Raw genomic sequence first — 17,017 nt, forward strand, 5'->3', positions numbered from 1 at the left:
TTAAAAACCAAAAAAAGAAGGCCCTTAGCCATGAAAAATGAGCAGGGGCTGAGTGAGAATGTGAGGAATGCCCTTTGTCAGCATCAGCCTTCCTGGGACAAGCTCTGCCTACATGCAGGAAAGGGGTTTGCAGCCGAGAACTGAGGGCATCCCCTACACAAGGCAACTGATATGCCTGAGCACCAATAGCTGAAGATGTGTCTGTCTGGTGTTTGGCCTCCCACACACCATGGCCACAGGCCAGGATCCTGCTCCTCACAGCAAACCTGGCCATCAAAGGCCCAGAAGGGTTGGAGTCACAGAGGTGGTAACAGAAAGCAGATGCCTTCCATCCAAACCACGGGGAGCACACCATGGGAAGGCATCCAACAAGGCCAGGTTGGCTGGGGCTCGCAGCAATGCGGTCTAGCAGAAGGAGTCCCTGCCCATGGCTCCTCCAGGTTTAGGACTCATCTGGCCACACTGAGCCCCTTCCCTAGAGCTGTAATTTCCTCACAGTGCTTCCTAGAGCCCAGTCGCTCTCTGCTCCATGGGACTCCTGCAGGGATATTCCCCTAGAACACTCCCTTGGTTCGCATTACGGCACCTTGTGTTACTCACTCGATCACCACCTCATCGAGGCACTCGTACACGACAAGAGGCATCATCCAGAGCAATAAACAGTCTCCACATGCACACACACTCCTGTCACAAAAGCAAAGGATGATCCAAGGTAGGAAACACTAATGAAGTGTGCAGATAGGTTAGGGAGGGATGTTAAGGTGAGTTTTAGAAGCCAAACACAGCAAGCTAAGAGGCCTTTGGTGGAACAGGAAGAAAAGAATTTCTTCACTTGCTTTTATTTCTGGCTATTTTAAAATGGCGACTTTTAGCCCAATTTCCAGACTGCCACAGGAGACAGTTGAGAGAACTCCAAGGCATGACAAGAGGCTTAAAACTCCACTTTTTTTTTAATGCCATAAGCAAGAAGACCCCAAATCTCCACCCAGGGGTAAGCACTGAGTCGGCGCCCAGGCCTCTGTAGCTGTCTGCATCCACACACACACACATCCACACACACACCCATTTAGGGACACCACTACCAACATGGCACTACCTATTACACTTTTTTAGACAGAAGAAGAGATATATTCACAATACACACCACAAAACTATTTTAGGACGAATAAAGCAAGATGGAAATCAGCTTTACCCCACTGGACAATGATTGTATGGCAATAAAATGTAAGCTAGATGTTACTGCCAGGTCATTTTTGATTCACGGTGCCACCGACACTGTCGGTTACAGACATGGAATGTGCGTGGAAGCTTCGTCTCTGCCCAAACGTTTCAGGTGATCAGCCTTTTAAGGTTCAGACCCCACCAGAGTTTTTTGCCAATATCTCTTTCCTATCATTGCTCCTAAACCATCTCCTAGATGTCAGCCGCAAGAGCATCCCCCCGCCTTCCTGCCTGCCCCTCGAGTCCCTGTCAGTCCAGTGAAGATGTGGTTAGAGTGCCATGCCATGGCTGAAGCAGCCTGCAAGAGCCCCTGCTGATGTGCCATCAGCACGGTCTCACTACTCCCGTGGGGGTTAGAAAAGCAGTGTCAGGGCCACGCAGTTAGTTCTGGGAGGGCAGGGCAGGTGGGTTGCTGTGACAGAGAAGGCTATAGCCAGGTAGCCTCTGCATTACCATTATCGGGGTTGGAAAACATCCTACTTGCACTGGAGACGGTCTTTCCAATGTCCGCCAGCGAGCGCAGGTTGGATTTCTTGGTCTGGTGCCGGTGCTTCCTGAGCAGTGTGTAGGTGACCTTGTCCTTCAGTTCGGATTTCAACAGCCCCGTCTCAATCTGATTGTCAACGATCATCTCTGTGGCAGGCACAGGAAGGGGGAGGGAGGAGAGAGCAAAGTTAACCACAGAGCTCAAAACTGCTTCCAGGGAGCGCAGAGAACAGAGGGGAGGATGATTTTCACCCTGCCTTTTTCAAGGCTTTCTTACCATCTCAAAGCCAGGTTTTATTTGTATGAAAATCTCTTTTAGACATTCCTCTTGAAGCAGAACATAAGCATTTCCACCCAGCATGAGCCACTAACACACACCTCCTGCACTGAGATTCCCCTCTGCTATTTCCTACATGCCACGGAGCCGATTTCAAATAGCAGGGTAACATGGCTCTTAGTTCAGAACTGGAATCCCCTCTGAGCCTGCAGTTCTGTGAAGATGCTATAACTCTATTGCAAGTTCCATTATGGTCCCCAAAAGCACACAGAAAAACTTCTATCAGATTCAACAAGGCTTGAGTTCACCTCGCAGGCCCCCAGTAAAACCTAATCTAAAGATAGGAAGAAGTCCTGGAGATGAGCCACTAATTAAATCATTCACTTGCAGGACTGAAGTGATGGCAACTACAAACGGCAGAACGTGCTCCAGTTACCACAGGATGTATTATATGGTTTTATCTTTCATGGAGTCACCAGGAAAAAAGGCCCCCAGCGTCCTCAATGCCTGCTCACTTCCCATCAATTCCCTCCTTTCTCCTCCCCTATCCCAGAGGAAAAAGGCAAGAAGGTGACCAGACTTATGAAGAATGTCCCCTGTGCAGTAAATCCCGCATGAAGTTGTTCCCTTGACGGCTTGAGTTCACGCGCTGTCCCCCGAGGGCAAGTGGCAGCCCATATTTGTCTGCTGGTAACTTTTATTTGCGCTAATAATAAAAGTTATGGGAAGGGGGAGGCACGACACGCATCACATTTGCTAACTCAGTGACTCAGAAAGTCATCCTCTACAAGCAAGAGCCTAGTTCTTCCTCTCAAATTAAGACAGGGTGGGTATATGCACATAGGTACCCTTACACAAAATGTTTGGCAAAAGGCTGACTTTTGTGAAGTGTTATTTTAATACAAGCTTTTCTTGCTCATGGTTTTGGTTAGTGATTTTTGGAGTATTTCCTTCAGAGCCTTCATTCAAGTTCCTCCTTTTCTATCTGGCACTTCCCTTCCCTGTTCCTGATAAAACACAAACAACAAAGAGAGTTTTTCTTTGGATTTTTCCTTTCCTGTGTGTCACTACCAGACACCAGCCAAGTGATCATGATTAAATCATCCTGGAAATCCAGTCCTGGATATCCCTACCTGTCTGATTAAGGGTCTGGACCAGCAAAAACATCCCGCTCAGGACAGTGTCACAGTGTCACAGCAACAGCAGCCACTGATGTGTAATTTAATCTCCTAGGAATTAGATTTAATTTGGGTGTTGAAGAAGGAGATTGAAGGTGACATCTCGAAGGGACTTCAAAAGAAAATTTAATGTTTGAGAGTTTAAGGTTTTGGACCATGAACATCAGCTTCTGAAGAGGGTTCAGCTTCAGCAGAAAACTTGAGAGGTTCTTGGGGGGTTTATTGTGTTAAAAACTTTGCAAAACTGTGCATTTGGATACACAGACACAAAAGCAGAGGAAGATAAATGTCACCATAAGCACTTGCAAAACTAAGTTCAAAACTCTGTATTTAACACCAGAGGCAGCTTTTGTAATTCCAAGTCTTACAATCCAGTGTATGGGAGAATTCCATGCCAGGATAATTTTGACCTTGCTTCCTGAGATGATCATTCAAAGCACTGAGTTTTGGCGGAGGAAGTATTTAATTTAGCTCTTTAAAATCTCTTCATGTAATGGCTCCTAAACTCAGCATTTTGGTTAAATGTCCCTCCACTGGATGGCTCACTTGGAAAATTTATTTTCTCTAAGTTCTCAGAGGCCACAGGCAACATGATCTGGCTCTCAGCAATGTCACCGAGCATCACGCCAGGCCACAGCTACTTTGATGGTACAAGACCTGCCATCCCATTCTGCAGAGCAGAGCACCAGCTGGTGCCGGGGCTGGTCTCCCCTCTCCCTTGCTGGGGTGAGGGGGCATCCCATCCTAAACACAGCCCCACCTGCCTTCAGTGGACAGCTGAACACCTCACCCAAGAGCAGATCCTGGCCTGAGTCATTCTGCATGAACAGTATCTGATGGGTATCTCTGTCCCCAGAGACGTGGCCTTTCCACGTGTCACCTCTTCCAGAGTGAACATAAATTAAACTGATGTCTTCTACTCTTCTTCCTGCACTGAGAAGCACTCTTTCCATCTAACTGCTATCCTTCTCCAGGTACTTTCTAGTTTTCCCTTCTTATTCCTTCTTCTTTTTTTCCCCTCTTTTACTGAAAAAGCAGCGCTTTTTCAGTAAAACCGTCCATAAAACTATATCAGGGTTAATAAAAATTTGTGGGGAAGGGGTGAGGGAAAGAGTCAAAACAGGTGTACTTACCCACGACCTGTGGGAGGGAAGAGGCCTCCATATCCAGCATGATGGAGCCCTTCTCTATGCATGTCCTCAGCTCGAACAGGCTGTGCAGAGACAAGGTGGCCACGTGCGGTTTGCTCCATCGCTCCCCACCTTGTTCTACCTTCTCCTCAAATTTGATCCACCTACGACAGGGCAGAGCAGTGAGATGGGGTTAAGGCTGTTGGCTCCTTGCAGGGAAATAAAACAGCATTTCTGGAAATAAGGCAACATGTCCTTCACTACCTAGGCAGTTCTGGTTTAATAGTTGGACTCCGCTGGCCTAGAAGGCTTTTCCAACCTAAATGATTCTGTGATTCAAATTCAGGCAATAAAATATGGAATCAGCCACTGCCAAGATGCAGGCAGCATGGAATACTGCTGTCTCATGCCCACAGGCTGGCAAAGGGGGGAAGAGAGAAGCACATCCCAGTCATGTCTGAAGGTGCTCTTAGAGAACAAGTGAGCCACCAAAGGAGGAGGCACAAATTAAGGGACTCATTCTTTCCCTCCAGCTGCTGTCTAATGATTTAACCAAGCAGGTCTGAAAAACCCAGAAAACTTATCTCTAATGGAAGGCGAGAGCAAAGGTTAAATCCTGATCTGTGCAAAACACTCTTTACACCCCTAAAACGACATCCCAACAGCAGGGAAGCAGGAGGCTCCATCTCCCTGGGCTGCAGCCCATCCCCACTTCCCCCTGCAGCCTTGACCCTGCCCTTGGCTCCGCTGCTCCCGGCTCCGAGCACGCAGGGATGGGCAGCTGGGATGAAGCACATGGCTCCTGTGCGGGCTGGGGGATCTCACCTGGCCCACACCTTCTTCTTTTCCACAGCACCCAGCAATGGCTTTGCTGTTAACTGGGGGTGCAGGAAAAGGTGCTTCAATATGCCCTAATGGCAAAGCAGAAGTGCTTTTTAATCCCCAATTGAGACACCATTTTAATATGGGTGGAAAACAGAAATTCCAGCGACTAATATAAAGGGATTATTAAGGAAAAACCCCAGACACATAAGGTAAGGAAGCTCATAAATTTGTTCAAAAGAATATTATTAGCGGCAAGCAAAATTATCTTTAATCTTGAAAAATGTTATTACTTGAGGATTAATCAATTATGCTTCCCAGTTGCAATAATCTCTGAGACTTTGTTTTTTTAAAGCTGCTTTTTAACTCGAGCTAAAAGACCAATTTTCATCTCCAATTAGTAAGGTCCTTTTAGTTCACAAAAGCTAAGTGTTCCCTAGGACACCTGAGGGTCCTGGGTGGATGCAAATCTGTGCACTTCAGGGGCTTTGTCTGATGTGGGACCGAATCACACTTACCCTGTAACAGCAGGAAGTCTGCAAATTATCCATGTTTGCCCTTCCAGAGAAAGTGATTACTCACAACTATCAATATTTGCTTTTTGTTTATTTTTCTCACTACAATCCACACTCCCAACACAATAAACCAAATATTAACTTGCAAACCTGGGTGAACTAATGCCTGCTCTATTCATGCAATCAGAGAGTGGTGTGGGTTGGGAGGGACCTCAAAGCTCACCTAGTTCCAAAGTGCTGCCATGGGTAGGGACACCTTCCACTAACCAGGCTGCACTAACACGGGAATGCCTGCATTCCAGAGGTAGTCATCGGATACAGAGTGAAGCAGAAAAAGGAAAAGACCTGCAGCAGCTGGAGGCCCCCAGCCTGTCATGAGGCTCAGCGAAGTATCTTTGGGGACCAAGACACATCCAACCATGGTGTGGGGACTGTCGTTCTATAAGGAAGGGAGATGGCAAGAAGGTGATGGGATTACAGAGAAAAGGAACTGTGGGATGGTGGCCTATGGGTTTTTTAAACTTCTATTATGATCTTTTTTTGTTATATAAGCTGTGCCAGGAATGATATTTTTATTCTTCAGCCTTTTACACCTGATAATATCAAGACAGCTTTCACGGGGCTGTGGGGAGTGAGGTGCAGCAGGCAGACAGGAGGAATGTGCAGATGTCAGAACAGAGCAGAAGGGAGATGAGGAAGGTAATGCGATTGTTTGTTCTCTCAAATATGAGTGCAGCCTTTAGCCCCGCATTAGCATGCAGGCAGTGCTGCTCTCCTCAGCTGGGAGCTGTGCAGTTCTACACTGGGACCAGGGAAAGCATCAACCCCTCAGGGTCTCCTCTGTCCTCTCCTCTCTCCTCCACCCACACAGGCCTGCCCTTTTTCCTGCATTCAGCACCTGCTCATGCAACTTCCCAGTTGTGGGGGAGCTGTTCTGCACCAGCAGATGTAAAACAACCCCGGAACAGCTGGTGGATCCTGTGCCCACTGAAGCACAGCGCCAGCCAGCTCTGCATGCACTGGGAGATGCTCAGGAGCTCTCAGGAAGTTCTGTGGTGCAAGATTAAGTAATGTCAGGAACGTACTGAAAAATCCTGAACAATCAGACACTTTGTAAGATCCCCATCCACGAAACAGCCTGCAAGGCAGGAGGTTGGGCCAATTTAGGAATTACACAGCGCCTCAACAGGGTGCTTCGTTACATTCTGTGTAATTTGTACAAAGAATCATGGAGCCATTCAGCTTGGCAAATTCCTCTAAAATCATCCAATCCAAACCTTAATCCAGCAAAGCCAAGGCCACCCCCAACCCATGTGCCTCAGCATCACATCTACACATCTGTTAAATCCCCTTGAGGGATGGGGACTCCACCATTACCCTGGACAGACAATCCTTTGGGTGAAGAAATTTTTCCTAATACCCAACCTAAACCTCCTGTGGCACAACCTGAGGCTGTTTCCTCTCGTCCTGTGGTTTGCTGCTTGGGAGAAGCAGCCTGGAGAGAACCCCACACACAGCTCACTGCAGCACTTCTACCAAAGATGTGTAAAAACACCTAAACCCCAGAAGTACTGAACTCATGGTAAGAGGGAAGAAGAGCAATAAAGGGAGAAAAGGATGAGCAACAAGTCAGAAGTTAGAGAGTAAAAGGTGAAAAGTCATTAAGTTCCCCAAGCGACTGAGAAGCAAAAATAAAGCAAGATAAGGGGTAAAGGAGTAGGTGGTGGAGCAGCTCATTAAATCACAGGTAAAGAAGATTAAGGTGACCAAACAGGGGCTAACTCTGAACACAGACAGTGCCCTTAAGAGGGGGAAGGTGGGGAAAGAGCTTAGCTCAGCCTCCATAAAGGAAAAGGAAAACCCCCAAGCTCAGTGAGGGCAACTGGGAATAGGTCAGTGGTGTTCAGATATAAACTACATGTAACTTGTCGCAGCCAGACCCCAAAAACATCCCAGCTTTTTTGTCGTGTCTTTTTGACCAAACTAACAGCAGCATCAAAGAACTCAACCAAGGAACTCAAAGCAAGCAATCCCACCCAGCATTTAATAAGCACCTTGAACAATTTCTTCACAAGAAAATACCTTTAGGCTTTTTTTCCTATTTAAAATTAATTCCGTCAGTAACTCACTAGGACAGGCACAGCCAAAATTTCCCAGCCTGTGGTGTGAGGTGGGATGAGGCTCAAAAGCTGCTTGGGGCAATAGTACTGATGCAGTTTTGACTCAGGCAGCAACTTCTGGCAATTCCGGTCAGGACATGTCACCCTTTGCAAAGGACTACTCAGCCCATACTTTTCTCTCCACAGGCAAAATATTCCAATCAATCTAACACTCTATTTTTTTTCCTAGTTTTTCTTTTGGAATATTTAAACAAACCCTCAAATTCTCTCATTTATCAAAGAATGGCAATTTGAACTATACAGGCACCCTTCTGTGGCTTCCCCGTGCAATCCTGCAGCACAGGTATTACCCAATGGAATGCTAAAATAGGAATTTCCCACGGGAAATTTACCCTTTCAGGGTAAAGGAAAACCAACCCACCTTGCAGTCTCCTTCCACTCCATCTCCTGTCCATCGACAGCCAGAAGTTCGTCCAGCTCGGTGAAGAGCTGCGGGGGCGCGGGGCTGTCATCTTCCTCTCCGAGGATGAAGCGGATGCGCTCGGCGGCGGGGGAGACTGCAGAGGTGAAAATACTGCGGTTAACGGCCTGCGAGATGACCAGCGACGTGCGGCTCCTCTCCTTGCCCTGCTCCCCAAGGCCATTCAGCTGTTTCTCCAGGCTGCCTTTGCCATCTGACATCCTCGTCGCTGCGGACGCAGGGGTGTGAGCGAGGGTGCCTCTATCTCCCTCTCTCCCCTTCCTTGCCTCTCACTGAACTTCTTACAAGTTCAAGCTGGGAGTAAAGTTCAGGAAAACTTGTCTCTTCCTACAGACCTTAACTACGTTACAGCAATTTGCAGCCCTTGTAAAAAAAACCACTATGGAGCTCAGAACCAATGTGCTCTGTGGCGCTGTCCGAGGACCTGCCGCTCTCTGAGCAGCCCGGATCCTTCACCCCCTTTTTTATATGACCTAAAACCAGTTCCAGCCAAACCAATTGGGGGCTTGCTGGCACAGCATCCCACTGCTGGCTTTCCCCTCCCTCCGTGCCAGCCAGGTTTGGGCTGCCATTGGCCTGCAAGGCAGGCTGGAACCTCCCCAGCCCACCACTGGAAAACACAGGAATATTTAACAGAAGGGTAGTCTCGTCTATACATGAAGAATGCGACCCAATGCATTTAGTCAGGCACCAATGCACTGAAAAAAAAAACAACTGGTCCTGGTTGGAAAAGACTGCCTGTTTAGGCAAAAGAACTACATTCAACACACAGCACAAGCAAAGTCTGTTTGCATTATAAGCTCGAGAAAAAGGAAAGAAACTGTTTCCTGCTTAAGGATTCAAAATTCAAACCTGAGAGCATCACTGTCCCCATCCCAAGGCCTGAGGACATCTCCTAAAGATAACTGGAGCCCACACCACCAGAGTCACCTTGCTGGAGGGCTCCTTGGGGTCTACAGTCTTTTTCTGAGCGTATCACTTTAAAACAAAGGTGTGACCATGTGAAATTTTAAGACAGGCATCCTTTCTGCTGGATGTTTATCAGCATTAGAGATACACAGCAGACTATGAACTTTGAACAGTTCTCAGTTCTGCTAAAAACTCCTTTCTTTTCAAAAGATCAGCTGGCTGTCTCTTGCAAAATAATTAATTACACCAGGTGTCCGACCACATTGATTTTTCCAGGGTAAACAGTCTCAATTTGCAATGGGAAAAAAGAAACCAGTAAAAAACATGCCCTTTACTCCTTTTTCTTTTCCTTAAACAAACTTTCATTGCTTTCTTCCTAAATTACTCGGAGTGATGATGCTTCTGTAATACAGATTTCTTTTTGACCAGAAGTATATTTGTAATCATAAATGCCTTTGGAATCTCCTGGGACCCAAGGACCTTTCCCTGCCGCTACAGCAGCCTCCCCATCATGAGGCATTCAACTTCCTGCAGGCTTCAGGAGAGCTGGAGAGGGATTTCTGACAAGGGCCTGGAGTGACAGGACAAGGGGGAAGGGCTTTGCACTGACAGAGGGCACAGTTAGATGGGATACTGGGAAGAAATTCTTCCCTGTGAGGATGGTGAGGCACTGGCACAGAGTGCCCAGAGAAGCTGTGCCTGCCCCATCCCTGCAAGTGTCCAAGGCCAGGTTGAATGGGGCTTGGAGCAACCTGGGACAGTGGAAGGTCTCCCTGCCCATGGCAGGGGGCTGGAACAAGATGCCAGACTATCCATCCATCCATACCATGCATGTTCCATTGTCCTCCCCCTTTACCTGCACTAATGAATCTCAATATACTTTTATATTCAAACAGAATTTGAATATCACAGCTAGAAAACAAAAAAAATACATGTCCATCCTATTGCTTCAAAAAGCAAGGCGGAACACAGAAGTGACTGCTGCTTGGAAGAGGTTGTAAGAGAAGGGACTGCAGAGCTTCTTGAGCTGTTGAAGGTATCCACTGGAGCCAATGGGAGGAGTGTCTCCTGAGTCATTTTGAAGTGGTTTTACTATATGGAAGTGTTACCCTGATATTCCCACCCATAACATGGTCATTCCACAACATTTTGCCCACTGAACCTGGGTGCCCATCGTTCGCCACCCCTTCTTTCTTGCCTTCCTCCTTTCCCTGCTGCTAATTTCCCATTATCCACACTTAGGGCCAATGATAAGGTTCACAATCCCATTAGGGCGTTTGCTGGGTCACAGGTCCCCGATGCTCGCTTGACCACATGTTCTTTATTGCGATTTTGTGGGTTAATGGGCCGTTTATGGGTTGTTTATGTGCTCTCTTTAGCAAGGAGAGCATATTTTCATCTTAATCTCCAGGCGAACACTGTGTGCTCAGTGCAAGCAGCCAGCTGAGCACCGGGCTCAGGGACTGGAGAGTCATTAACCCGGGAGGTGACCCCTCAGCCTTGCCTGCCCGACCTTTGAGCAGCACCTCGCCAGCCTGCCCCAGCCTTGGCCATCACCTTCGCTTCCACCTCGGTCGTCCAGTTCAGGAGCCGGTTGAACCAGCACCACTGATGCCAGGAGCAGCTCAGGCTGGTCAATACTGTTTTCCTTGCTGTCTTATTCAAGAGGACAACCTGATGGTCAGCAGACGTTTGCAGCAGAGAAAAGGCTAATCCAGAGATTTAGATGGCTGGGGTTATATTTTCCCCTGAATGGGAGAGGAATTAAGATATTAATTGCAGAGAGTTGAATGTTCCAACACAACGTGGATAGAGAGGCAATGCCATCCATGGGTGATGTCTCTCACTTCTGCCTCTTCCCTTTCCTGTTCCATTCAGCCACACACGGTCCATGAGGCAGCTTATAAAATCCATAATTTGCACAAGAGCAAACACATCAGCAGTTTCTCCAAGTTCAGCTCAGGCCAATTCTGAGCACAATGTATACCCTCGGGTTCCCAAAGGCAAAAATCAATCTCCATCAAGAGAGAGGAATCTCAGGAGTTGAGAAATAGGGAGAGACACATTCTAGCACAACAACCTCAAATCAGGCATGGCTGAGCTTCCCTTCCCAGCCCTGCTCTGGCCACAGCTTTGGTGGCAGCCCTCCCTTGCTGCCCAGTGCGATGGCAGAGCTGCACACGGACATGCCGGGGGGACTTTGTGGCATTGGCCCCTATCCTAAAGTCACCTCCTGCTTCCGTGCCAAGGGCCTGGCTGGTGGTGGGTGGAAGGCAGTTTCAGCCTGGCTCTCTGGGTGTATGATGCTGCCTCAGGACGGAGGACAGGGGGTATCTGTGTTGATGCACAAGTCCTGTTCTCCACTCAGCCAATATGCTTTTCCTCCTGCTTTTTCAGCTGGCTGTTACCAGGGACACTTCTGAAGACCCTGGGGACCTGCACCTCGGTCAACTGCTTCCTCCATCCAAGGCCAAAGGGACCATCAGACATGAAGTTCTCTGTTACTTCTAAGTGTGTTGGCAGCTACAGAAATCCCTGAGAGACCTGGTGCAAATCCCTCTCCAGAGCCTGTGGAACCAGTATCGAGGAAAGCTGTTTGTCAAACGTCCTTTCCAGGCAGGCTTATTAAAATAGGACATGATCGTACTCCCAGTCCTTTCTGGGGCTGCCCTCCTTCTGCCAAAGCTCGGCTCAAACCTATCCGCAGTCAGAGCAGTGACACTTGTGCAGGCACCTGTAACAGATTTAAACTTGTTTCCTTTCCAGTTCAGCTGACTTCCCTTCCAAAATTCTCCATTGGCAAAGCCAATTTTAACTGTGCGTTAATGTCAACACAAGACACCAGCTAAAGGCAAGCAGGGAGGCTTTGATGGCTCACAGTCCCGCCAGCTTCCTTCAAAGACAAACCTGAATGGAATCCCACCTAAAACCAGGAGTCACTGAAAACCATCCCCTCGGACACCTCTGCTGGTTCCTGTACGGCATCCAACGCACTGGCCAAAGCCACAGGGTAAGACAAGGGATGCTCTCCTGCTTCACCAGCAATACTGTCCAGCATTTCTGAAGCACACAGACTCTCCATGCTATTCCTGCACCTTTACAGGTAAGAACTGTTATTCCCGTTATGGAAGGGAGAACGATCACTTCAGGTAACACCAATATCTGCAGAACAGCCCAGGTGAGAACTGATTTCCTGATTCCCCAAGTGCTCCACCAAGCACAAGCATCCCCGAGCACCATCGAAGAAGCCAAGTGCACATGGATTTATACATGACACCTACTTTTGGAAAGTGTGCACCAGGGACACTGCTCTGAGGCTGCACACTGGCCTTTTCCATGGTCCCACAGAACCGCTCCTGGGTGATCCGCTCCCCAGCTAATCACTCTAAGCAAGCGTGAGAATTTCTCTTTTGCTTGTTTTCCCTCTTTGCTTATGAACGATTACTTTTTGACCCTGTGCCGGGGCGGGCTGACTGTGAGGCAGATTAGACTTTCCACAGGCAGAACTTGGCAGCCAGGAGGGAACGTTCCCCACACTACCCAGATCCCACCCCAGGCCACTTCTTGTATGACTGTGGGGTGCAAAGAACGCTCTTTGAGGTGCTTGATCCATCTTGGAGCAAATCTACCCCATCCCTTGATCGTGCCCCTTCCCAGACATAATGAACAGCACTGCCTCTGGAACAATCCAGTTTTTGCTGGAGTATTGGACTGCATGATTGTACATGTTTTGCAGTAAGCTCCTCTGCAGCATGTGGCATATATTAAGCGTTTGATCTGCAAAAAACCTGCAGTATTAGACAAATTCTTACTAATACTGTGTTCTCTCAAGTGCCAGAAGAACGGTAGCATTTACGTAATGCTTTGCTGGGCATTCTCAGCTCCCTTAGTCTTTGGTGCTGTGCCTACAGATACTTCATTAAAACATTCCTTGGAGATGCAGGGAGAGAAAAAGGACCCTTCTAACAAAAATGTTTCACATTAACTCATCTGTGGATGCAACGTTGACAATGAGTCTGTGAAGCTTCTAAACAAACCCAGCACTATCTCATGAAAATTTGGTGACCCTTATCCTAAAAGGCAATTCCTATAAAAGAAGACAGCCTGCCAATTTCATCCACATGGCTATGATGGAGAGACCACCACATGCTATACCCCAAGCCCCATGATGAGCTTCTTCCAACATTGTTCCACTCGAGGGAGATTCTGCCTTCAAAGACTGACTGTTTTTTTCCAGCTGCAGCCAAAACCAGTAATATCTACATAACCTGCCAGAAGCAGAGGCAGCTGCAGAATCCCAAGGAAATGGGAACAGATAACCTCCCACAGGCACATGATTAGCCAGTTGAGCCAAACTGAGTATTTTATGTACTAACAGTGCGAGGCTCTGCCTGCTCCCATCAATGCCAGGCTCCCCTGATTCCAAGGGTGTGGAATTGGGTGTACGCGGACCATGCAATTCCCTGCAGGTATGCCACAGCTAGATGCTAATCAACAGTGACTAGCTCTCAAACTGAGAGAAAAACAGGAAATTTGTCTTTCTTTCTATATCACATTTTAAAAATTTTCTAGATTCTCCGAGTGCCATTCTTAATGGCATTATAAGGCAGCAGCAATGCCTCCGACACTTGTACAAACCAACTAGTCCATAGTGACAAACCATACTGGTTATAAACCCTGATATAAACTACACCACAAGCAATTCACTGCAAAATACAGATAACAAAGGTATTTTTTGACTGGTCCTGGAGGTCAACCATCTTACTTCCAGTTGTGTCAAACTGCTACGGCAGCACATTTTTAAGGAGCTGTTCCTGAGCAGTTGCCAAGAAGACTTTAATAAAGAGCGAGCAGCATCTAGAGAAAGCCTGGCTTTCTCTGGAGCTCTGGAACATTTCCTGCTGTCACACAGATACAGGATGCTGTCTGGCATCACACCTCCATTGGATCTGAGCAACAGTCAAGTCCCCAGTGAAACAGCAGCGGAGCGGCTGCCACACAGAACTGAGTTCAAAAATCACTCCTCAATTCTCATAATTTTCCTTCTTTGGCTTTTCTCTGTTTCCCTTTTTAAAGCAGTGTGGCTTTCACAGTCTCCTTCCTGGAGAGACTGGTGCTGTCCACCTCTCTGGGATCCTGCTGGCTCCTGTTCTGGTATCTTAAACACTGTAAGCACACCATGATCGCACACAAGTCCTCCCATACCCCCATCAGTATCACTGCACCATGTGGCCACAAAGCAACTGCTCATCGTAAGCACAAGGGAAAACCCCTGCTCCTCTGGGAAACAAAAAAAACATCCTTTTCTTTTCCAACACTGAAATGTGGCTCCCCAGAGACAGTTTTAAAGCCGGTTTGATGTGCTGCAGTCCCTGTAAGTAGTGCCATTTCCTTGCATCAGCCACAAGCCCTCCTACCAAACTATAACTCAGTTTACCACTGCTCATTTACCTCGTTTAGGTAACAGGGAGGGTACAGGGACACTTCTAAGGATAAAGCTGTAGCAGCTCTGGGCTCTTCTCTTGAGTTTGAGCTTCCACGCAACGACAAGAGGAAACTTCCCTCTCTGTGCTTCCCAACCAGCCCTCCAGCTGCAATAGCCAATTTTCTGCCTATTAAGCTCTTCTCACAAGCAGGGTTTCATCACTGTCTATCTGTCCCGTTCAATCAATCTCCACAGCAGCCCTGACTGTTTCAGCACTTCTGGAAGTCTCCTTCGGCAGGGCCTTGGCAGGACAGAACCCACCCACAGAGGGAGGAAGCGACACACGCGCGGGTGAGGATTTTCCGTATTTATTCCCACAGTTGCCGTGCATGCCAAAGCCTTCGTCCCGTGTCTCCGGCTGCAGTGGAGCCCACCTCCGTTGCCAGGCTGTTTTTCAAGGAGTACTGAATGTTTCTGGCATCCACACTTTTTGCTTTCAGCTCTTTTCATTCTGTCCCCTCTGTTTTCGATGTTGCCAAACGCCTCATCCATTCCGGGCACAGAGGGAAACGTGCATTATTATTCCTTACCATCCTTGCAGAGACCAACTGGTGCACAAGAGCTAAACACACATGTTGGGGGGTTCTGCAGGTTGTTAGTTCTTCCTGATCACCTGTCCTGCTTCAAACTCCACATAGGAGAGGGAAGCCATGGTGTAAATATGTATTTTATAGAATTCCAGACTGGTTTAGGCTGGAAGGGATTTAAAGATCATCTTGTTCCAGCCCCCTGCCATGGGTAGGGACACCTTCCACTGTCCCAGGTTGCTCCAGGCCCCGTCCAACTGCCCTTGGACACTTCCAGGGAGGGGACAGCCACAGCTTCTCTGGGCAACCTGTGCCAGGGCCTCCCCACCCTCACAGGGGAGAATTTCTTCCTGGTATCCCATCTAAGCGTGCCCCCTGTCAGTGGGGAGCCGTTCCCCCTTGTCCTACACATACCTCCACACTAAAAGCACTATCATAGAATCACAGAACTGTAGAATACCAGGTTGGAGAGACCTCAAGGATCATCAGGTCCAACCAGCTCAGAAGCCAGAGCTCAGGAGGCCACTTCACCTTGACCCACAGCAGGAGGAAGGTGCCAAGCTCCTTTGAGATGCTTTGAGAAAGGGTTGTCTATTTTTCCACCACCTTCTGAAAAGCTTCATTCAGTGACAAACTGCCCTTTTGGCTCAGAACGGTTCACAGCCGCTTATCTAAAAAGCTGCAAAGCCAGCCTGAGAATCCAGACAATGCTTCCATTGACTAGGAGAGCACCAGGATTTGGCCTGACAGGGTGGTTACAAAACCAGTTGATTTCCCGTCTGGGTGCTGGTTTTCCTCACATTTCCCTGCTGCTGCAGAGCAAGCTCCATTGGGTGGATCCACCCCTACAGACCTGCCCTTTCGGGTGCCTGCATTTATTCTGTATTTTAAATCCTGATAAACGCCGCCTCCCTCATTTGGCATCCCTGGAGATGTTACGACCATCCCGATGGAACTGTCCCCATCAGTTAGCAACGTGGCAAAACAAAGTTTTGTGTGGATAAACCACTTCTCTGAAGGCATTTTCATTTTCTCTCCGGGTCAAGAGAACTCAGAAAAGGGCTCTTGCAATGGCATTTCGGGAGCAGAAAGACCCTATTGAGACAAAGACACAATAACCAGTTTTGCCCCTGCCTTTAAAAATTAACCACCATTAACTCCGGGCTCGGCACGGCTCCAGGCTGCCAGCAGCAGACTCCTTCCAAGCGGCTTCCCAGAAGCTCCCAATTCAACTTGTTCTCAAAAGCCTGGTGACATTTGGGCAGCTCCTGCTCTTCACCGGTTTCCCCTTGCAACAGCAAGTGAAGTTCAAGCTTCCGTCTCCTTTTAACTCTGAGCTTCACAGATTCACCCCCACCTCCTACACGAGCACCAAACCTCCACGGAACACGACTATGGTGGAAAAAACCAGCGGATTTGCTGGGGTCTCACCCATGCTGAAAGGTAGTTTTACAGCTTTAAGCAAATTTCTGTAATTCAGTCAAGGAAACGTAAGTATAAAATATTCCCACTTTCAGGAAAAGAACGTGACAGGATCTATACTAGTAAAACTGTGTGCAAGAAAAATAAAAGACCATTTTCAAATGGATTTATCCAGGAAAATTAAGCACGGGTTGGCTTTCAGTAAGTGAATGCACTGTAATTAAAATCAATATACTCCAGAAAAGGCTACTGCCAAAATTGAGGAAGGAGGAAAGCGAGTTCAAACAAACCCAACTTGTTTTTTCACTGAAAAATGAGAAATCTGGTATCTAGAGACACATTTGGTGACTCCTTACGGAATGCAACATGAGCCACACAGAGAGATACTTTTACCAAAACAACAAAGAGGCTCTAAAGCAGCAGCGAAGCACAAATACACAGAAT

General features: G+C 47.8%; 1 protein-coding gene across 10 annotated transcripts in view; it reads right to left on the reverse strand.

Annotated features, from left to right (window-relative positions):
• The window catches only part of SLC4A4 (solute carrier family 4 member 4), a 146,466-nt gene that overhangs the window by 44,706 nt on the left and 84,743 nt on the right, over positions 1-17,017 (reverse strand). For 7 of the 10 annotated variants that reach the window (XM_020585263.2, XM_039550501.1, XM_039550498.1 and 4 more), the window contains 3 exons: positions 8,171-8,306; positions 4,296-4,456; positions 1,675-1,854 (listed from right to left, as the gene is read on the reverse strand). In XM_020585263.2, coding sequence (XP_020440852.2) covers positions 1,675-1,854; positions 4,296-4,456; positions 8,171-8,306 — 477 coding nt within the window. The remainder of the gene's footprint in view (positions 1-1,674; positions 1,855-4,295; positions 4,457-8,170; positions 8,307-17,017) is intronic. The other 3 variants (XM_039550500.1, XM_020585262.2, XM_039550495.1) reach the window with 1 other exon arrangement.

This window comes from Corvus cornix, chromosome 4, assembly GCF_000738735.6.
Source record: "Corvus cornix cornix isolate S_Up_H32 chromosome 4, ASM73873v5, whole genome shotgun sequence".
Classification (NCBI taxonomy): Eukaryota; Metazoa; Chordata; class Aves; order Passeriformes; family Corvidae; genus Corvus; species Corvus cornix.